The sequence below is a fragment of the Pecten maximus genome, chromosome 3 (genome assembly GCF_902652985.1).
Source record: "Pecten maximus chromosome 3, xPecMax1.1, whole genome shotgun sequence".
Taxonomy (NCBI): Eukaryota; Metazoa; Mollusca; class Bivalvia; order Pectinida; family Pectinidae; genus Pecten; species Pecten maximus.
Genome location: NC_047017.1, coordinates 39,565,713 through 39,590,516, shown reverse-complemented (window position 1 = coordinate 39,590,516; position 24,804 = coordinate 39,565,713). Strand labels below are relative to the sequence as shown.

The following is a 24,804-nucleotide window of genomic DNA, read 5'->3' as shown; positions in this document are numbered from 1 at the left end:
GAAATTCCAATCAGTAGTTCAGAATAAGAAGTCGTTTGAATAAATTGACGGACAGATGGATGGACGATAAACAATGACGACAAACACGGTATGACATAAGCTCATATTTGACCCTTCGGACCAGATGAGCTAAAATTGCGACCATTTTTCATATCATTGCTACCAACCTCCATAATAAAATATCAACAAACTTTAAGTTACATTGTTTATTGGCGATATCACAAGAAAGCCACTGACAGAAATGTATATACATATGTATCCATAAAGCTTGGAATAGTTATAAAAAACATTATTTTACATAAATAAAATATGATTCAAATAACTTTGATATCAAAATCAATTCTCCTCCAACTAACTACATATAAACTTTTACTATAAAAACATTGTATGTTTTATTGTGCGTGACCTTTGACTCTTTATCCTTGATTGATGACAACAAACAGGTCAATAACGTGGCATTACAATTAAGGGTTTGACCCAAGAACATTGACTGATGACCGCTGAAATCTAATGCAGATTATATATAATTATGGCTCGTTAATATTCTTGTAAAAAAATGTTCTCTACGGACTGACGGACGCACGTACCGAAGCACTCACTATATATTTCTTGTCTTTGCTAAATGATAATGAGACGACAATATTGATTAATCATATCTAAACTTTCGTTGTATATTTTTACGTTCCTTGTACATTATTAAGTTTGTCAGCAAGAACTAGAGTTTTTCCAAAATTCGATGTTTTCTTGTCGTTATGTTTTAGTCACTTTTAATAACCCTACACGATAAGAAAATGTAATATAAACATTACCACGCACACAGCACTACAGTTTTCAAAATCAATAAGCATGATTAAGACGTCAACGACCATTAAAAAATAGCAGCATGCAAATAAAAACAAAGGAAATATAAATGATACCAGGAAAACACACACCTCAAAAATACTTTGCATATTTGATACCATTTTTTACAACTTTATATGTGAAACATTTTACCTCAAGAATCAAGTATATCAATAAACCATATGTTTGCAACGTAAACCTTATAGTTTCCATACGTACATGTTCATTCGACGTAGCTAGTATATCTAAAATTTTGATTACAGACAAGTATCCGAAGTAACATTTTAATATTCTAGGTCAAATTGCCGGTCGAAAATTAGCTGACATTGACAATGGACTGGCCGTTTAAATATTAAGGTATATATAATGCATGGCCAGGTTGGAATGGTTAACTGTGATTATATCAGTGTATGAAATAGCAAATCAACTTTACTCATCGGAAGAATACAGTATTTCACAAATTCTCTGCTTATTGATTCGGAAAGGCATACTAGTACTGGTGCACTCATTCATGAATGAAGTACGTATACAAACATGGTTATCTCAGCTACTATTTTGATAAATGCTGGAATATTTTGTAAAATAGGAAGACATTTTATCAACGTAATTGTGCATTCCTGGATGTTCATGTTATTTTCAGGAATCTTGACGACTTTTGAGAAAACTGTCTACAGCATTTACTTTTAAACCTCTTTTTAAAGACTTTTTTCTTTAACCCAAACCCTTAAAATATTCTCTGTTTGAACAGCTTTTGACCCAGACATGTTTCTTGTAAAATAACAGCATAGTGATCAGCATATTGTAAAATTACAGTATGGTTAACAGTATAATATAACATTACATCATGGTTTTCTGTATAATGTAATATTACAACATGGTTCTCTGTATAATGTAATATTACAGCATGGTTCTCTGTATAATGTAAATTACAACATGGTTCTCTGTATAATGTAATATTACAGCACGGTTCTCTGTATAATGTAATATTACAGCATGGTTCTCTGTATAATGTAAATTACAACATGGTTCTCTGTATAATGTAATATTACAGCATGGTTCTCTGTATAATGTAAATTACAACATGGTTCTCTGTATAATGTAATATTACAGCATGGTTCTCTGTATAATGTAAATTACAACATGGTTCTCTGTATAATGTAATATTACAGCATGGTTCTCTGTATAATGTAAATTACAACATGGTTCTCTGTATAATGTAATATTACAGCATGGTTCTCTGTATAATGTAAATTACAACATGGTTCTCTGTATAATGTAATATTACAGCACGGTTCTCAGTATAATGTAATATTACAGCATGGTTTTCTGTATAATGTAATATTACAGCACGGTTCTCAGTATAATGTAATATTACAGCATGGTTCTCTGTATAATGTAATATTACAGCATGGTTCTCTGTATAATGTAACATTACAGCATGGTTTTCTGTATAATGTAATATTACAGCACGGTTCTCAGTATAATGTAATATTACAGCATGGTTCTCTGTATAATGTAATATTACAGCATGGTTTTCTGTATAATGTAATATTACAGCATGGTTCTCTGTATAATGCAACATTACATCATGGTTTTCAGTATAATATAACATTACAGCATGGTTCTGTGTATAATGTAATATTACATCATGGTTCTCTGTATATTGTAATATTACAGCATGGTTCTCTGTATAATGTAATATTACATCATGGTTCTCTGTATAATGTAATATTACAGCATGGTTCTCTGTATAATGTAAATTACAACATGGTTCTCTGTATAATGTAATATTACAGCACGGTTCTCTGTATAATGTAATATTACAGCATGGTTCTCTGTATAATGTAAATTACAACATGGTTCTCTGTATAATGTAATATTACAGCATGGTTCTCTGTATAATGTAAATTACAACATGGTTCTCTGTATAATGTAATATTACAGCATGGTTCTCTGTATAATGTAAATTACAACATGGTTCTCTGTATAATGTAATATTACAGCATGGTTCTGTGTATAATGTAAATTACAACATGGTTCTCTGTATAATGTAATATTACAGCATGGTTCTCTGTATAATGTTAATTACAACATGGTTCTCTGTATAATGTAATATTACAGCACGGTTCTCAGTATAATGTAATATTACAGCATGGTTCTCTGTATAATGTAATATTACAGCATGGTTTTCTGTATAATTTAATATTACAGCATGGTTCTCTGTATAATGTAACATTACATCATGGTTTTCTGTATAATGTAATATTACAGCACGGTTCTCAGTATAATGTAATATTACAGCATGGTTCTCTGTATAATGTAACATTACATCATGGTTTTCTGTATAATGTAATATTACAGCACGGTTCTCAGTATAATGTAATATTACAGCATGGTTCTCTGTATAATGTAATATTACAGCATGGTTTTCTGTATAATTTAATATTACAGCATGGTTCTCTGTATAATGTAACATTACATCATGGTTTTCTGTATAATGTAATATTACAGCACGGTTCTCAGTATAATGTAATATTACAGCATGGTTCTCTGTATAATGTAACATTACATCATGGTTTTCTGTATAATGTAATATTACAGCATGGTTCTCTGTATAATGTAATATTACAGCATGGTTTTCTGTATAATGTAATATTACAGCATGGTTCTCTGTATAATGTAACATTACATCATGGTTTTCAGTATAATATAACATTACAGCATGGTTCTGTGTATAATGTAATATTACATCATGGTTCTCTGTATAATGTAATATTACAGCATGGTTCTCTGTATAATGTAATATTACATCATGGTTCTCTGTATAATGTAATATTACAGCATGGTTCTCAGTAGAATGTTAAATTAAAGCATGGCTAACAGTATATTGTAAAAAATACAGCATTATTAACAATATAGTGTAATATTACAGCAGGTTATCAATATGTAAAATTACAGCATGGTTATCAGTATTATGTTAAATAATAGCATGGTTAACAGTATAATGTAAAATTACAGCATGGTTATCAGTAGAATCATAAAACTTTTTTAACCAAATAGATGTAGTATATAAACCCTTAATTTATTTTATAAATAATATTTTGGAGACATTCCCAAAAAAATAATATATTCACATTTAATAATGATTTAAAATATAAAATATAAAATGTTAAAGAAATGTTCACTTCATAGACACTGCAGTAAAACATTAACTACTTAATATTTTTCGGGTTGTTGTATCTTAAACCAGGTTTTCTTGTATCTGTCTTTTTTTCATAAAACGAAACAACAATTACGATAAAAACTCGACTCGTATTTCTTCAAGTCTTAACCGCACAAAGCTCATTGTCTGCATGGTTTGGAAAATAACAGAACCCTTTTAAAATAGGTCAGCTTCGAAGTTAAGTCAACAATGGCTAGCTTTAAGGGAAAATAGAGACCTACTCCATGCCCTCTGTCTTAAGGATAAGCGACAGGGATACCACAAGTCAAGTATTATTTACATCTAAAAATATATGATATTCATGTCAATCAATAAATGTGTATACTTCAACTCTGCATAAAGATGAGAGATAACAGAAAAAATTAAAATGATAAAAAACACATAATTACATGCAATACCACATTCTTTTATATATTCACTTACGATTAGTAACCAATTTCACTAATTATACACCCCATTTTTACAAAGGTTTACTCTATCAGAAAACTTCGATTCTTATAGACCATTATTTGTGTAGCTATATCACATTATTTTCTAGTTCAAAATCTAATTTTCTTTCAATATGTTTATACAAGTGGTTTTTCTGCATTTCAATTTTCTGAAAATTCTCAGTGATATTTAAATGAAGGAAATTTTTGAATACACTAATATAACTATTTAATTTTGATCTTTACGACCTACATAGTATGTTGAGGGACTTGTATATTAGCGATTACTAAGTAACAAACCAATTTTCATTGTTCCAAACACTCATGTAAATTTTATTTCCATCGTCTTTTACATTATACACATTTGACAATAGTCTTAGGTAAGTTGATATGCTGTTGACCATCTAGTTCGTCGGTGAGTAAACAACCTAGCTGAAATACATACGATGCAACTGTGCCTTACCGGAGAAATTTGAATTATTTGTCCTTGATCGGGGTGAGGTGGAATTCGGCGTGTTGCTAGGTCTAGATGCTGATAAAAGTCATGAAGTTGATCCAGATGGGTATAAATATTGATAGAAGACATGATGTTGTTCGGTCTAAATGCTGATTGAATTTGGGATTTTTTCAGGACTTGCCCACGGGTAAGGGTGTGCTCTCTGTGTGTTCCGTCTATTGATCTCTTCAGCAACTATTCGCAAATTATCTTGGAACCTGAAACGATACAATATTAACTTTTGGTTTGCAGTGCCAATTTGCGACATTATGCTCATAACGTTTTAGATAGCCAGTATTAACTACCGATATATAAACACAGCGGGTCAAATTTAAGAAAATGGGAAATCAAACATTGATGCAAACTCGTATATGTAATTATCAAACCAAATAATGTTTTGAATTAGGGTGGTGTCAGCTTATACAGGATAGCAGAAAATATTAATAATGTTTCAATACGTTGTCTGTAGTCACCACGTCTGTATAGGTGTTACGTCTGTAGTCACGACGTCTGTATATATATATAGGTGTTACGTCTGTAGTCACCACGTCTGTATATATATATATAGGTGTTACGTCTGTAGTCACCACGTCTGTATAGGTGTTACGTCTGTAGTCACCACGTCTGTATATATATATAGGTGTTACGTCTGTAGTTACCACGTCTGTATAGGTGTTACGTCTGTAGTCCCTACGTCGGTATAGGTGTTACGTCTGTAGTCACCACGTCTGTATAGGTGTTACGTCTGTAGTCACTACGTCTGTATATATATATAGGTGTTACGTCTGTAGTCACCACGTCTGTATAGGTGTTACGTCTGTAGTCACTACGTCTGTATATATATATAGGTGTTACGTCTGTAGTCACCACGTCTGTATAGGTGTTACGTCTGTAGTCACCACGTCTGTATATATATATAGGTGTTACGTCTGTAGTCACCACGTCTGTATAGGTGTTACGTCTGTAGTCACCACGTTTGTATAGGTGTTACTTCTGTAGTCACCACGTCTGTATATATATATAGGTGTTACGTCTGTAGTTACCACGTCTGTATAGGTGTTACGTCTGTAGTCACTACGTCTGTATAGGTGTTACGTCTGTAGTCACCACGTCTGTATAGGTGTTACGTCTGTAGTTACCACGTCTGTATAGGTGTTACGTCTGTAGTCACCACGTCTGTTTAGGTGTTACGTCTGTAGTCACCACGTCTGTATAGGTGTTACGTCTGTAGTCACCACGTCTGTATAGGTGTTACGTCTGTAGTCACCACGTCTGTATAGGTGTTACGTCTGTAGTCACTACGTCTGTATAGGTGTTGCGTCTGTAGTCACCACGTCTGTATATATATATAGGTGTTACGTCTGTAGTCACCACGTCTGTATAGGTGTTACGTCTGTAGTCACCACGTCTGTATAGGTGTTACGTCTGTAGTCACCACGTTTGTATATATATATATGTGTTACGTCTGTAGTCACCACGTCTGTATATATATATAGGTGTTACGTCTGTAGTCACCACGTCTGTATAGGTGTTACGTCTGTAGTCACCACGTCTCACGTCTGTATAGGTGTTACGTCTGTAGTCACTACGTCTGTATAGGTGTTACGTCTGTAGTCACCACGTCTGTATAGGTGTTACGTCTGTAGTCACCACGTCTGTATAGGTGTTACGTCTGTAGTCACCACGTCTGTTTAGGTGTTACGTCTGTAGTCACCACGTCTGTATAGGTGTTACGTCTGTAGTCACCACGTCTGTATAGGTGTTACGTCTGTAGTCACCACGTCTGTATAGGTGTTACGTCTGTAGTCACTACGTCTGTATAGGTGTTACGTCTGTAGTCACCACGTCTGTATATATATATAGGTGTTACGTCTGTAGTCACTACGTCTGTTTAGGTGTTACGTCTGTAGTCACCACGTCTGTATATATATATAGGTGTTACGTCTGTAGTCACCACGTCTGTATATATATATAGGTGTTACGTCTGTAGTCACCACGTCTGTATATATATAGGTGTTACGTCTGTAGTCACCACGTCTGTATAGGTGTTACGTCTGTAGTCACCACGTCTGTATATATATATAGGTGTTACGTCTGTAGTCACCACGTCTGTATAGGTGTTACGTCTGTAGTCACCACGTCTGTATATATATATAGGTGTTACGTCTGTAGTCACCACGTCTGTATAGGTGTTACGTCTGTAGTCACCACGTCTGTATATATATATAGGTGTTACGTCTGTAGTCACCACGTCTGTATAGGTGTTACGTCTGTAGTCACCACGTCTGTATAGGTGTTACGTCTGTAGTCACTTCGTCTGTGTAGGTGTTACGTCTGTAGTCACTACGTCTGTATAGGTGTTACGTCTGTAGTCACTACGTCTGTATAGGTGTTACGTCTGTAGTCACTTCGTCGGTATAGGTGTTACGTCTGTAGTCACCACGTCTGTATAGGTGTTACGTCTGTAGTCACCACGTCTGTATAGGTGTTACGTCTGTAGTCACCACGTCTGTATATATATATAGGTGTTACGTCTGTAGTCACCACGTCTGTATAGGTGTTACGTCTGTAGTCACCACGTCTGTATAGGTGTTACGTCTGTAGTCACCACGTCTGTATAGGTGTTACGTCTGTAGTCACCACGTCTGTATAGGTGTTACGTAAAAAATGAATCACAAAGATGGTCAAAGAGGAAATAACTCTAACTTAGGTTGCTCTGTTTTGACTCCATTCATAAACGTACCTATTTAGAAACATTTTATATTTTATCATTTGAACCGAAAACCGATCCGATTTGATGCAATAATTTCACCCACATTACCCATGAAAGGGTAAACACCATACTCTTGTAAATACGGAACATTTGTTTTTTGCACATATGTTGAACATGTGTATTTTGTATATATATTGAATATGTGTATTATGTATATATACTGAACATGTGTATTTTGTATACATGTGTTTATATTGAACATTTGAATTATGTATGTATATACATATACATTGACCATGTGTATTGAACGTTATATTTGACAAGCTTTCCCAGGAATTGAAAGTTGATAAAAGACTCTTTGATAACACACAGTCGTAAAGGTGAACAATGTTTAAGAACTCTGACGTTATATTCCGAAACATTACCTTCGCCTTGGTATATATGTATACCGGTTATCACGAACATTACAGAGTTCGAGTGTGAGGTCTGCCACCAGACATGTAACAACAAAGTGTATGTACATATTTTTGCAATGGAAATCGACAAAGTACACGCCCAGCTATAAACTAATCATATGTACTCCGAATTATCCACATTGTACAAAGCTTAACTAAGTGACCTATATATTGAAGTACGCTTTATTTAGCACCCAACCACATTTTTATGAATGAACTAGTCAGCTATATGACGTATCCAGACGATTACAGATTAGAGCACATGGTCACTTGATCCAAACTGCACGTTTCATGCGGTGCGAGTGATTGTTTTACCGTGTTACGGAATGTTTTACCCTGTTCTACTGCCGACTTTGGGTACTTCCTCTAGTTTTTATCTTAATCTGAACCCCTTGTTCCAGATTGCTAGGAAATAAAAATACACTCTGACAATAATATTGAATCCCATACATTTTATAGCATGATATCAATAAAACATCCTTTTTTTCATTTATACATTCGTGTATGTCGTCAAAACCAAAACCATTTTTCAGTTCTGAATCAAATACTCACTGATTTTGTACGGGTCTGTCACCAGGAAATGTAAAATTGTCGAAATGACCCAGAAGGTTGGTGTTCCTTGTACTCAGGAACTTCTTCAAAGCCATTTCCAATAGGCAGGTGAATTTGGATGGAATGGCTCTGATGATGTCTCCGCTATTCAGCGCGGCGTTCTTTGTTCAAAGGAAAGAAATAACGCTAAATCAACCAGTCCACCAAGCGATACAAAATTAATAAAAACTTCTTGGACTTGTTTCATAAAATCTCATTTTAATTAAAGGAAACCTTAAACATCTCTTATACATTGAATGAAAATTGAAGCAAAGAAATATAGCCTATGATACATTCTGTTTTATTGCGTTTTATTCTTGTTTATAGAGATGATAGAAATAGTAATGTTATTTTGCACAATGATTAACAATCCGGGAAAAGGATAGGAATAAAATATAAATATAATACGGTTAAAGAAATATATTGTTCATATGCTTTTTATAAGTAGTCAAGTGCTGTCTACCAAAAGGTAATCGGGTGTAGAATTCCAAGCTTTGATGTTCTGGTGTGAATAAGAGGTATCTTATACACAGGCCTTTTTTATTTCAAAGGTCAACTGTGACTTTTGATCTTTAACTTTGACCAATGACATCCAAAACCAGATATAGACATTGATAGTGTGATGTTTATCGGGTGACGTTTTAGTATTTATCTAAAATATGTGATATCCTTTAATTCGATTTAGTAATAGCATTAATTAATTAAGTGATATCAAATTTTGCAGATAAATACTAAAACGGCGCCCCATGGATGTTAATCTAAATACGGACTCACAGACGTCTCGGCATGTATAATAAGACTTACCGGGTCCTGAGGCGGCATCCCTCTCATGCCAATAGGATAGGCTGGCTGGAAGCCGTACTGCTCGTACTGTGGGAAATTGGTGACCGCGTGACTCACGCTACACATGTATATGATACAGGTCAGGATTTGAATCAGCTGCTCATTTGTAGCTATTTGGCGATTATTATTCAACGGAAGTCCCTGAAAGATACCAATTTATTAATCTCATTACTGTAAATATAAAATATATCCAATAAATTAGAGAGAAGCATGTGGTTGGTTATCAGACTGTGACGGAGATGAAACTCGTACCTTTATTCCGCAACCACCGCCTTCAATTTGCCTTTCAGAAATGATCGCCGACACCCAAGCCTGTATTTGTGGATCATCAATGACTTGGGGTAGGCCATTATTGCCATCATCTGTATAAATTAGCCAATATTCACATCATAAGAAAGTGATTCTTGATTTCGGTGTACCTCCCATGACATATTTGTTCAGAGCCGTTTTCATTTTCCCGACTTCTCTTCTATAAATCCACTACATTGGTCCTAACATCATTGACGAGACCTAGACGAGTAAACAGCTGTATGATGTCCCTAACATCACTTACGAGACCTAGCTAGACGAGTAAAACAGTTGTAAGATGTGTCTAACATCGCTGACGAGACATAGCTAGACGATTAAAACAGTTGTAAGATGTCCCCATCATCGCTAACGAGACCAAGCTAGACGAGTAAAACAGTTGTATGATGTCCCTAACATCATTTACGAGACCTGAATGGGTAAAAATGTTGTATGATGTCCCTAACATCACTTAATTACGAAACTTCGATTGGTCTAACATCACTGACGAGACCTAGATAGTGAAACAGCTGTATGATGTCCCTCTGATCATTGATGGGACCTTTATGACTTAAACAGCTGTATGGTATCCCCAACATCACTGACGAAACCAAGATGTAAATGCATACTTATATTTTGCCATATACTGTAAATAAATATGTATATAAATCAAAAACTTTTATTGGCCCGGATTGAAGCGCTCGAGGGGTATTACTGTGGGAGGAAACCGGAGTACCCGGGGAAAACCCATAAAGTCGGGCAGGGGACCCTATACCTCTTCAAGTCCTATGGGTGAATCTTACGGCGGCCGTCTAGGTGAATTCAAGTGTGTTATCGCCACCCAGAAATACCCATATAATGCATATGTTACTCAATTCACATTGAAAGGTCTTGTGTGCAATTAAAAGAACGATTTCTATCTTACTGTGGCTAACACCTCCTTCCTACAAGGTTTCACCTCAAAACGCAAAGACTGTATGGTTTGTTTATAATAACTAGGTTATATCTTACTCAGGAGGCGGTATTATTCTAAGCTTATGTACAAAATATGAACATACAAAATAGTCTTTTGTGATATAAATATATTGTATATCAAACACACTCCCATGCACAAATTTTGCCAAAGTAAATTGATATGCATTACAACTCGTACGAGAGGTACGCTGTACAGTTATCATACCACCTCTTGATGCATGTGCTATATAGGTTATAGTTTACCGTGAAAAACGTCATTCGGTAATGTGGAAGTCTCTCTCAATATCTGTTTTGCTAGTGATACGGTATTTATTGATTTGCACTTCACTTACCATTATAGTGAAGTCCGACATACGCCGTGACATAATCGTTGATAGCCCCATAGACAAGAAGTGCGTCATCACGGTAATAGTAGTTAGGTAGGATACCATCGCCTGTTACCTAAAACATATCAGCCAAAGTCACATCACGTCAGTTACTATTGTAATTACATAAACAGGATTATTGAAAAGGCTTCCATAAAGTAAATTATAATGTTATTTTTAATGGTAGATGTTTAAGGGCGACGCTTATCTTCTATGAGTTACACAAAAATATATTGCTACCAATCTATCATTTCATATTTAAGCTGTATAGGTGATATTTTCGAAATGAAATGCATATATCAGTTATGATGGTTTTCCATGAGAAATTCTAATGCTTTTGAAATCACGATTGAATTAATAAACTATATCAAATATAAATATAAAGTATTAGTATATCTTTATCGCATTTTACAACTGTAATGTAATTAACTAGTTCAGTTTAATCCTGAGAGATGGATGTTGCCCGCGTGTTCAAAAAACCAGAACCCATTAGCAATTAACATGTTGTGTTGATATATAACCCCATAATGCACTCGCCGTATATCAAAACATGATATATATAATATATTCCCTCATACCCCTCTGTTTTCAAGATCTGCCGGTAGTATTCCGCCAGTGTCCATCCTCCAATCCGCCAATCTGAAGTCAGAAAGCTTGAAGTCCTATACATGCTCTAGTAACATGATATTTAAAAAAGCACCATATTAAAATATCTAAACAAATCTGATGATGTTAAGCACTCCTAACTTAAATTTATTCTACTTGATTCGTTTGTTTTGTTTCAGAAATATTTACCTTCTTCTGATGATCTCCATCATTCCATTTCTGCCGATTGATAACGTCTGGTCAACTAATCCATTATTTGAGATCAGATATTCTCTTGCTTCACTAAAAGTGAAATCCATGCAAGCATATTATTCGAACGAGGTGTTATAGGCCTATTACTATTGTGTCAAAAGCAATATTCAATGATTGTAAACATATGTGCAATATTTTATATAACTGTATTTGATAATTGTAGTTCATGTGAAAAATGTATATTTGCATCCAATAATTCTAATTTAAAAGGCATGCTTGATAATTATGTTAAATCTCTGTAATTAGATATGGTCCGATTTCCCTTATTTCCTATTTTCATAAACAACGAGTCAGTATATCATTTATATATCATAATCATTGTGATGTCACAATGTCCCTATGTAATTTCTTGTTATCAAGATATATATAATGCATTTCCACTCTTCTGTTAACACGTTTCATAACCACGATACGCAATTAAGACCATTTGATGCGGTCAATATGGTGTAATACCATCTTTGCAGAATCATATATTGACCGAGGTCATTGAACTCACCATAGGTCAGTAATTGATAATTATTTGTTCAATAAAATTTCAATACGTAATAACTTCTATTTTTATTCAATGATATAGATTACTACTCTAAAACATTTATGTGTGGAATAAAAATATGTTTAATCAATGAAAGATATCTGTGAAATAGCAAATATATCAATGTAATACTTTGCCCTCTAATTCTAAAACAAACGAGAGTAAAATATGAACGATCGAACTTTGTCAACATGACTCTGGGAGCTCCCAGTCTGATGCTCAGTCATTTAGAATGAATTACAGAAAGATTGGAATTGATTGAAATACTATTAAAATGTGGTAAATTATTTAAGAAATATTGATTTCACCTCATGCATCTGATAAAATTTAACCTGTGTCTTTTGTAACTTTGAACACTTGTTTGATAATTCTTTAAACAACATTTACATTCATACTAATATTTTATGAAATAACGAATGAAATACATTTTATATCCATAAGTTTGTATTTATAAAAAACGAAGCAATCAATTACGTGTTGATAGCCAGAAGGTAATGGAAATGTGGAGCCAGTACTTGAAAAATCGGATGGGTCTGAATGAGGTTCCGGTGTGTAACCACAGCTACACTCTCCATTAACAGATGAGTAACACCTGCGTAGACAAATAAAACTACATAAATTACTTTCATCTATGATATTGATTAATTACATGACACTTATTACAATAACTGATATCGTTTATGCATCATTGTCAAAATAAAAACTCATTGGTAACAATACATAATGCCTTACCTAGGTGTGAAAATGATTCCTGAAATGAACTGTCTGCGTGGTTGAACCACAGCTTTGCCATCAACCAGCTTCGGTCTCCGGGCAAGAACATCTAAAAAAAAAACAAGTACATCAATGAAAAGATAACTGAGTAATGTACGTTACGTAGACATGATAAACATGGACCTCTTACTGTCATCAACATTTGGTTCATGTGGTGAGGATACAAGTAGAGTATACATTCTATTTGCTATGATAGCAAAAAGAACTTATATATATATATATATATATTCAGTTTTACTGCTTCTCGAAGAGGTAAATAGGTAACGATTACATGTCGCAGACTGAATGGTATCATCTGTCTGATCAAATGTGTTTTCGAGGTATCTTCATGTGCGTTAGTGGTGCGTTATTGATATAAGTTCAAATGGTTTGAAGTTTTGTAATTTTGTGTTGCGGCGGACACTAGTTACGTATACACAAGCCACCAAATGCGATCAAAGTTTTACATATTCTTTTCTGAGGTGGTAGTCTCCACTGATGCGCAGGTGAGATTTAACGAACTCATTTCAATGTACAAGTGATACAGAGTATATTGAATGGTTAAAAGTAACGGTATATCACGTTTGACTAGTATATAAAAATATCAGTATATCGTGTTTTACTAGTATGACAAAATGTCGGTATATCGTGTTTTACTAGTATGCAATGTCGGTATATCGTGTTTTACTAGTATGACAAAATGTCGGTAAATCGTGTTTTACTAGTATGACAAAATATCGATATATCGTGTTTTGATAGTATGACTAAATATCGATATATCGTGTTTTACTAGTATGACAAAATATCAGTATATCGTGTTTAACTAGTATGACAAACTATCAGTATATCGTGTTTTAATAGTATGACAAAATATCAGTATATCGTGTTTTACTAGTATGACAAAATATCAGTACAATGTATATCGTGTTTTACTAGTATGACAAACTATCAGTATATCGTGTTTTAATAGTATGACAAACTATCAGTATATCGTGTTTTAATAGTATGACAAAATATCAGTATATCGTGTTTTACTAGTATGACAAAATATCAGTACAATGTATATCGTGTTTTACTAGTATGACAAAATATCAATATATCGTGTTTTAATAGTATGACTAAGTATCGGTATATCGTGTTTTACTAGAATGACAAAATATCGGTATATCGTGTTTTACTAATGAGACATATATGTCATATTCAACATAAATCATTCAAAGGACAAAGAAGAGGAGAAGAAAAATGTGTGCGGGAATCAGAAGTGTATTCTGACGTCGTATCGTTATGACGTTATGACTGACAACAAGAGCGACAAAAATTACCTGCTCGATGATATTCCTGCGTTTTCAGCTCTTTAAATGATAAGGTTTGCTTTGATAACTGCGTATTTGGTTTAAATAGTATTTTTTTTTTGTTCAAAATGACAATAAGATAATACATAAACAGAGAATAACAGAGAATTCGGAAAGAAGTACCTACGTACTTATATTAATCCGTCTTCTCTTTTGTAACAGGCATGATAAACAGAAAATATGTCATGGTGAGCCACGGACATACATTTTGTATGTACATGGGTCAACATGACTCCAGGCCCGTAGGTTGTAAAATCAGCAGAAGAAAGATAATACTGTCGTTATAATAGTAAAACAGTAATAACATTAATACATTAACAAAAATGTAGTTGAATAGAAGAGAAAACATTGGAACGAGAAGGGGTAGAAGGGGGGGGGGGGGGGGGGGGGAGGGGGGGGGGGGGTTGGTGGAATAAATTTCTTGGAGGAGTAGAGTACAACACACACTCGTAAACCCTCGTAAAGTAGTGACAGCTGTAGATAAGGATTAGAAGATATAGATTTTGATATGATAAATAGCCTCATACAGAATCAAAGCATTTACTTTTTACAATGAATGCTTGAACAGCATTAAAAGTATTAACGTTTTCTGCCTCGGTACGCGACGAATCACCTTGGAGGAGGAGGTCTAAAGACAGGTTGTTGATATGATTGATATATTGACGGCGTAGCATACTATACTTATTGCACTCATTGGAGATAGTGCTTTACAGTTTCTATTTGACCGCAAGTACAGAAAGGATTTTCAATCAATTTTTGCGAAATAGGTGATCCCGAAGAGAGCTACATTTCAAGCGAAGTCTGGCATAATAAATTTGACCCAATCGTTTTCCAGTAAAATAGTACATGGGAATTTTCAATTTTCCAGAATTGAGATGAAGTTTCAGGAATGAAATGGAAGGATTAACTTTTATATTAGGAGGCAAATTATTCCATAAGTTAATAGTAAGAGGAAAGAAAGTGTTATGATAAAAAATGGTCCTGGCCTGTAGGTTAGCAATATTTTGAGATTGGCGTGTATTATGATCATGTATTTCATTGATTCGATTAGGTAGTATTTCTGTCAAATAGCTTGGTGTCAGTCCATGAATGATTTTATGAAGGTGGATAATTTTATGTTTGCGTCTTCTTTTCGACAATGTCTCTATTCCAGTTTCCAGGTAAAGGGAATCATGACTAGCTAGTTTATTGTTCCGTAGCACCACATATTATTCTAATAGCTTCAAGTTGGACACACTCTAACTTTTTTTTACATATTCTATTGTGAGGTTGTCCCATACGACATCGGCGTATTCCAACAAGGCACGAATAAAAGACAAATGCATCTGTTGCAGACTTCGTCTGTCGACTTTAAATTTCAATTTTCTAAAAATGTTAATGCGATATGACACTTTAACAATAATATCGTCAATATGCTGTTTCCAATCATCGTTGTTTGAGATAGTAACACCTAGGTGTTGAGAATTAACTTCAGAAATAGGGATATCATTTACACTGAGAGAATTGCCTAGTCAGGTAGACTATTGAAGCTAGTATAACTCAATGTGTAGCTAGTAAAACGATCTGCCAAAGTTAGTTTACTAAGCCAGTTAGTAGATAAGACGGTAACACGTGTGTATATATACAAAATACGATAGCCTCAACTACGTCATCACATTTTCGCGCCACTCGAACAAAGAAAGTGACCAGTTGCTGTACCATGAGACTGGTGGCTGTATAATCATAGTGTGGACACACATAACTCCTTCGTATTTAGGTAAGTAACTTGCTAAACTATTTCCTTTGTGTAAATATAAATTGCTGCTGTTGTATATCTATAATTTTATATCGATTAATACTTAATAAATGTTAGCCTAATTGTAAAAGTGATACATGTTTTTGGTTTGATTCACACACTTTACGTTGTTACACATGTGGAGCTCCACGCGCCGTCTTTATGTTTGAGATACTCTTACATTTATATACATTTGTTTTTATTTTATTGTTTAGCCAATGATAATATATGAATTTTAACATGGTGCGGAATTCGAATTTTGAACAGGGCACACTATATGCTAATACATGTGATGATGCGTGTGAGAACCGGATGAGGAGGTTTGTTAACTCTTTTACTTACTACGAGACTCTCCATTTTATTAGGGTTAAAATCTACCAACCACTTTGAAAACCATTCTTGTACCAACAATAGATCGTTTGTAAAATGCGAGAAGCATTAAGAGGTGTATCTACAATAAGATATAAAGTATTGTCGTCAGCAAATAACTTTACTGTTGCTTGAATATTTTCAACAATATCATTAATATAGATAAGGAAAAGAAGAAGCCCAAGGATGTATCTTTGAGGAACGCCTACATTTATATTAAGCCAACTAGAAGAGCTTCCATTTAAGACCACTCTCTGTTTCCTATTGGAAAGATTGTTAGCAAACCAAACAAATAGATTCCCTCGAATTCCCACTGAAGAAAGTTTACATACAAGACCGCGATGCCACACACGGTCAAATGCCTTGCTTACATCACAAAAAAACACTTCTCTTACTTCTTTACCATTGTCGATGGCTTTACCTATGTCATAAGATATACATAGCAATTGATTTTTATTCTAACAAGATTCGTTTGCAACGCGTGTTTTGATTGGTTACGGACCATGTTCTAATCTGCGATAGAACCATGATCTATCGTGTTAAGCCACGCCCCGTTTCTAATCAAAACAATATGGTGTCAAGTTCGACTCGTAGCGAAATATTCAACACCCTGCACCATTTATGATTGATGACCCATGAGATTGGAATCGAAAGTGAAGAAATCGAAAAGAATGAATTAACTGAATAAATTTAACAAAAATCGTTAACATCATTCTTTACCGTCATTTATTGATTGAAACGTTCATTTCGTCCGTGTGTAGGCATCTAGCCAAGTAAAATCCGAAATGAAATGAAACAAGTGCACACAACTTTCACATAAAGGTTTAGCTTGTAGAAACACACATCAACTCTGACATTTTTAAAACGTTCATGTCGTTATGCATACTGCGTAAATCCAAATGTGTCGTTAAATCTTCGGTAACAGGACTTTCACAACAATCCATATGCACCGCTTCGTCAACATACAGATCGAACTCTCGCGATTATGGGCGTGACCAAATGACCGACTTTAAAAGCTTCTTTCTGATTGGTCAGTCCGGTATAGTATGACACGTCACTAGTGGAGGTCACAGAGTACTTTACAGCGTAGTTGTAGCAATGTAAAACAATGTTTGTACGTATATTTGACAGTACACGTGTTAGAATGGGGATAGCACGTTGTTTTTCGTGACTATACCGGCTATTAGAACATCTCCAGTATAGCCACTCAAAACAACGTATTATCCCCTATGTAGAGTCACCTGCTACAAAACCAGATTGGTGGTTTGTAATGATATTATCAGTATTAAGAAAATTATAAACATGTTTATAAACACATCTTTCCATCAATTTTCCAATTATACTTAATAATGATATAGGGCGGTAATTCTTAATACTACTACGATCGGAGTTTTTGTGAATAGGACTAACATTCGCTTTTTTCCACAATTCCGGAAAAGTGTTCGTAGACAAAGATTTGTTAAATAAGATTGACAGGGGATAACAAAGGATATGTGAAGCTTTTTTGAGTAGGCGCGGACACATGAGAACAGGGCCAACTACCTTGGAGATGTCCTAGCAAGATATCGCATCTTTGATATCGTCTTCAGATATAATAAGATTGTTTAAAGTATTCTCGGGTATGTTGTGGATGACTAGAGTAGGAATTCCTGAGTCGTTCACTACATACTGAGAAGAACAATAAGAATTGAACAATAAGAATTGAAGGCCTCCGCCTTGCCGGCATCGTCAAGATACTGACGCCTTTCATGGTTGATACTAGGAATAGAGTACTTGGTGAAATTAGCGTCCAAAACAGATTGGGCTATTTTCCACCGATCCCTTTGATTGTTAGCATTATAAAGTTTAGTTGAAAGCTTGCTATAGAACCTCGACCTTGCTTGACGCACACAATTGACACATTTGTTACGGATATGCTTAAAATTGTTCCAAGCAACGACTGTGTTATGGTTTTTAGCCTTCCTATGTAATCGTCTACGTTTACGAATGAGTTACACATCCAGGGGGATCACTTTGCCTAATGGTTACATATCTATTAGGAATGCATTCCCGGGCAATAGCGAATATAATATCATTAAATGCATCAACTGATTCATCTAAGTTTGGTTTGTTTAGAGTTGACACCCAACAGACATTTCTTAATTTATCGTGATATTTATTATAATCGCCACGTTCGAAGAGCCATATATGACGTTTGAAAGAAGGAGGGTGTGATTTGGGAAAATACAAGAAACAGTAAGTAGGGCAGTGGTATCTCTTTTATAATATTTATATTATTAACTAAAATCAGATCAATTAATGAATTGGATGTACTGGTATAGTGAGTGGGTTCTGTGACCATCTGCACAAGGTTATAATTTGTTATAATATTGGCCGAGTAGCGCGTATGGGGATTTTGTTTAGAGTAGTCGACATTGAAGTCACCTGTGCTAATGATATTATTACAGTTCGTGTTAAAAGCAAGATCTATCGAGTGTTCAATGTTTTGCCAGAGCGATATTGGAGAGTTAGGAGGTCTGTAAAAGGCTCCAAGTAACAAAATCGTACCAGAGACATGCAACTCGACCCATACTGATTCAACGGAAGGGATCTCGAGATCTTGTCTTCGTTTAATATGGACGTCGTCCCTTACGTAAACAGAGACTCCACCTCCAAGTCTTTCTGGTCTACATTGGTGAAATGGAGTGTGAAAGCCTGGAAAGCCAAGCTCTTGCGCAAGATCAGTTTCTTTAGCCAAGTTTCGGTAAAGACAAGATCAGAGTGATGAAGTAATTCGAACTGAAGAGTTCCAATTTTTGGTAAGAGACTTTGGATATTAAAGTTGACGAAGGAAAAGTATGGCTTAGCAAGCAAGGAAATGTCGTCAGTGGAATAAGCAGACGAGATGATGCTGGAGTCGCTAGAGGGCAGAGATAATAATGACACTGGACCGGGATAAGGCTCTTTATCACCTGATAATAATATCAAATATAGTGCGACGTCATATAAAACACAGAGACTGACGACATTAGTAGAAGCTATACTGCAAACTATAATTGGTATGGCTGCGTGACCGAGGCAGAAAAGGAGATTTACAGCTAAATCAATTCTCGTTTTATCAAAGTCAACAAGCTCAGACATAATGTATATCTGAAGTATCAATCTCTTAACAATATAGCGGAGCAATGTCGAAAATTTCTGTTTTCTAAAGACTTATTTGTACAATAGGATACTTTAAAATTAGAATCACACACTGATGGACCAGAATTCATTTCAACATCTCCACAGAGATACAAGTATACGAACCACAACATATGTAAATATATTTTTGAACAAGTGAAGAAAAACAAAAATAAGATATAATGGTTGTTAACTATATGAGTGCTTTGCTTATTCTGCTCTAGACAGCCCTTTATGTAGCCATTGTTGGTCAAGAATAGGAACAAAAAAAAACCAGAACAAGTTTATCATCAACAGGAAGAATAATGTAATTTTTTGGGGGGGGGATGAGGGAAGCGAGCTATAAACCCATGCCAGTTCTAATGCGGTGACACAAAAAATCAACAGTCATCTTAAGTTATACGGTATGTGTAGTACAGGTAAAACCGCAAGTATGAACCGGGATGCACGGTAAGTACGTGTGGAAAACGCGACATCATAATTGCAACTTTGATATAAAGGAGGCTTAAAGCAAATAAGTATTTCGTATCAAAATAGGGATTTAAGACTACCACAGATGTTAAGACGTGAGAAAGGGATACAAAAGATTGGGGAGGGTTGGGGGATTGGTTTAGTAGGATTAATGGCCTAATGAAGGTATAGAGGGAAAGTGATACGCTTAGGAAGGTGCGCTTAGAAAAGCTATTAATCACAAGTATGTATTGTAATCTGCAAGATTTCCAGACGTATATATAAATATATATATACGTATTTTATGGCTAACGTATTAGCAAGAGAATGCATTTTAATTAGCGTCTGGAATAAAATGATATCCATAGAAAAAGGGAGAGATACACTCACTACACTCACAAATGTGACAAAATGAGACAAAATATCATGTATACTTTCAATAAGGCAAGAAAATGTGCTTGATAATGTGCATAGCAGAGACCGGTCAACATACGAGACCGGTAAACGGTAAATCAGAGACCTGTAAACTTGCTAGAGACCGGTAAACATACTAGAGACTGCTAAACATACTCGAGACTGCTAAACATACTCGAGACTGCTAAACATACTCGAGACCGGTAAACATACTAGAGACTGCTAAACATACTCGAGACTGCTAAACATACCCGAGACTGCTAAACATACTCGAGACCGGTAAACATACTAGAGACTGGTAAATCAGAGACCTGTAAACTTACTAGAGACCTGTAAATCAGAGACATGTAAACTTACTAGAGACCTGTAAATCAGAGACCTGTAAACATACTAGAGACCTGTAAATCAGAGACTTATAAACTTACTAGAGACCTGTAAATCAGAGACATGTAAACTTACTAGAGACCTGTAAATCAGAGACCTGTAAACATACTAGAGACCTGTAAATCAGAGACTTATAAACTTACTAGAGACCTGTAAATCAGAGACCTGTAAACTTACTAGAGACCGGTAAATCAGAGACTTATAAACTTATTAGAGACCGGTAAATCAGAGACCTGTAAACATACTAGAGACCGGTAAATCAGAGACATGTAAACTTACTAGAGACCGGTAAATCAGAGACTTATAAACTTACTAGAGACCGGTAAATCAGAGACCTGTAAACATACTAGAGACCTGTAAATCAGAGACCTGTAAACATACTAGAGACCTATAAATCAGAGACTTATAAACTTACTAGAGACCGGTAAATCAGAGACCTGTAAACATACTATAGACCGGTAAATCAGAGACATGTAAACTTGCTAGAGACCTGTAAATCAGAGTTTTGTAAACTTACTAGAGACCGGTAAATCAGAGACTTGTAAACATAGTAGAGGCCTGTAAATCAGAGTTTTGTAAACTTACTAGAGACCTGTAAATCAGAGACCTGTAAACTTACTAGAGACCTGTAAATCAGAGACCTGTAAACATACTAGAGACCGGTAAATCAGAGACTTGTAAACATAGTAGAGGCCTGTAAATCAGAGTTTTGTAAACTTACTAGAGACCGGTAAATCAGAGACCTTTAAACATACTAGAGACCGGTAAATCAGAGACCTGTAAACATACTAGAGACCGGTAAATCAGAGACATGTAAACTTACTAGAGACCGGTAAATCAGAGACTTGTAAACATAGTAGAGGCCGGTAGACACATTAGAGACGTGCTAAATATTAGTAATGGTATTACGAATTATCGTTTGTAATTTTGTATACCCTAGACTATTTTGCACATGTATAAGCTTGAGCGAAACCCGTATCGTTACACCGATTGTAGTACATATATACATATTTATATTCAAAAAGGGGGAGAAAAAATGGCACTTGTGTCGTGTCTATACATTAGTATATACAATTGGTATACATCATTCTATAGGTTTCACATTCTATTTCTGATGAAATGAAGACCGATTGCAATAAAGACTTGATATATAGGAAGCTACAGTTAGTAGTCGGTGGTTATATGAGATTTGATGACTATATAACATGAATATTAAAACGAGAAACAATGTCTTGAGGTACAAAAGTCATGACGGGCTCATGACTTCTCATAACGAGAACCAGTGGAGGTTAAGAGTCCCTATGAACCGCTGGTTCAATGATGTGACCAAAGCGAACAAGATCAAGTTCCTCGATAATCTGGTAAGAATTGCCATCAGGATCTCTAACCATCACCATTCCGTCTCAAGCCTAAGACTGATGAAGTCTGCCTGATTTGCACAATTTTCTACATAAGTAGAAAAGTTTGTTGCGGGTCTTCGTCAGATCTTGAATAACAGAGATGTGGCTGGTCGATGAGTTAACACGACATTTTTCTTGTTCTTGAGGACGGAGCGTTTAATGTCGTACGACCTTAATCGCGCGATGATCTGACGAGGCCTGGCTGACTGCGATCTATTAGGTAGTTTTTTACCTACACGATGCAACCGCTCAATGTCAGAAGCTTCTATTTGGATGTCGGCTTCAGCAGCTGCCTTGAGGATCAAGTCGGTTGTATTTTCTCCTTCGGACTCAGCGATGCCGGAAAACCGAACGAGAGGACGTCGACTATACTGTTTAATTTTATAGTTTAATTTAAATTTAATGCGGAAACTTAAAAAAAAAAAAAAAATTCTTTGTACTACTTCAACCTGGTGTATGAGTGTTGTTTGATATGGAGACCATATTTCAGAGCAGTATTCTAACTGAATGCGTACCATACTTATATACAGAGAGCGGATAACAGACACGTTTATAAATGGCATGCATGTTTATAAATAGCATGCATGTACGTTTTAAAAATCCAAATATTGGCGTGGCTTTACCAACCACTTATTAAACATGTAATGAAAAGTTATGATTTGGAATGAGCCATACACCTTAGTCCTCAACATGTGTTTCCTTCTTAAAAGATTCATCATGGCAAAAAGGGAAGTTTTGGAAAAACATACAACAGGGGGTGAATGATTTAAATCGTGTAGTTTAATTTCAGGACTGACATTATATAGATTTTTTTTACTTCATTAAGAAACACATCCGCTGCTGGTTTGATATAATTTTATACAATACAACATTACAATAATATTTTATTGAGTGTCACACATCATATTACAAATGTACAATGGGTTACGGTAAAAACCTGTTAAAATTGTACATAATGTCCAGCATTATTCGGCTTGTGAGACGTACACTTTAAGAAACATGTATTCTCTTTAAATATTAAAATGTCAGACCTTTATACAACATAGCCTATGACGACGTTTAAATATTCACAACTTTTGTTCTAATTTATCGTAAGAGCGAACGTCTATGCTTTATAAATACAGTTATGCACGGAATAGATTTCATCTGTTTTTTTTTCAAATCCGTCATTTTGTTAAAAAAAAAACCAAAAAAAACAAAACAAAAAAAAAACGTAAACCCAGATTTAAGTAACAGTGATTAAAAACAATTGTATTTAATACATCTATTATCAAAAGCACAATTTAAACTTGAAACTAGAAATGAAGCTAAGTTTCATAATATATGTCGATTAAATAAATACCGCAAACATCTAAGCTTTATCATAAGTAGCCTACATAAATTCATTCAAATCTTTATTATATAAGTCTATTCAACTTGTCATTTTCGAATTTTCTTTCATGAAATGTAAGAACAGACTATAGCTGAAACTCACTCAGGTGTAAAATTTGACATGTTGGCCAGGTAATACAGGTAAATTTCAAAATGTTGACTAAGTAAGACTGAACCAGGTGGTGGATGGTACGGATGATAGCAGACCTCTGGCAACGGGTATTGACCGTGGACGATTGGTATACTGGAGGTTGGAGGTGACATAACCCGGGGAAAGGTCCGTGGGGTGGATGTTTGTATAAACTGGAAAGTTTCAGTTTCAGAATGACCGCCCTGCTTGGATTGTTTACTGTCATGAATTTGTGAAGCACTGATATTGCTAGAGCTGGAAGAATCTTCAAGAGGTCTCTTATTAATCGTTTCGACATTTGCCATAATTGTCATAAGAAGCAAACAACACTGTGACTATGATGACATAATAAAGGACCGTGACAAGTCCTCACGTTGAACGTGTAAACACACTTGTATACGTGTACATGTAAAATTGACGAGCTTCAAAATGGGCTTTTCTCGGAAAAGTTCATTAATATTTTAAGTTCAAATTGGAACACAACATACCTGGCACTATCCAGCAAATTTTTTTTATACTTCTGGTACCTAACTTTGGAATAATGGCACATTTTGTTCCCTGCAGATATCACCAGTGTATACCCGTCAGGGGCCGTAACTCGCGTATTTGATTAAAAATTGTATATTGAAGAGATGAAGAAAAAT

General features: G+C 35.1%; 1 protein-coding gene across 2 annotated transcripts in view; it reads right to left on the bottom strand.

The window, feature by feature from the left end:
• Positions 1 to 3,587: 3,587 nt before the first annotated feature.
• The window catches only part of LOC117324142 (arachidonate 8S-lipoxygenase-like), a 29,864-nt gene continuing 8,647 nt past the window's right edge, over positions 3,588 to 24,804 (bottom strand). For both annotated transcript variants that reach the window (XM_033879812.1, XM_033879813.1), the window contains 9 exons: positions 13,337 to 13,427; positions 13,079 to 13,196; positions 12,010 to 12,102; positions 11,793 to 11,853; positions 11,182 to 11,290; positions 9,842 to 9,951; positions 9,551 to 9,730; positions 8,708 to 8,868; positions 3,588 to 5,205 (listed from right to left, as the gene is read on the bottom strand). In XM_033879812.1, the coding sequence (XP_033735703.1) occupies positions 5,091 to 5,205; positions 8,708 to 8,868; positions 9,551 to 9,730; positions 9,842 to 9,951; positions 11,182 to 11,290; positions 11,793 to 11,853; positions 12,010 to 12,102; positions 13,079 to 13,196; positions 13,337 to 13,427 (1,038 nt within the window). In that variant the 3' untranslated portion in view covers positions 3,588 to 5,090. The remainder of the gene's footprint in view (positions 5,206 to 8,707; positions 8,869 to 9,550; positions 9,731 to 9,841; positions 9,952 to 11,181; positions 11,291 to 11,792; positions 11,854 to 12,009; positions 12,103 to 13,078; positions 13,197 to 13,336; positions 13,428 to 24,804) is intronic.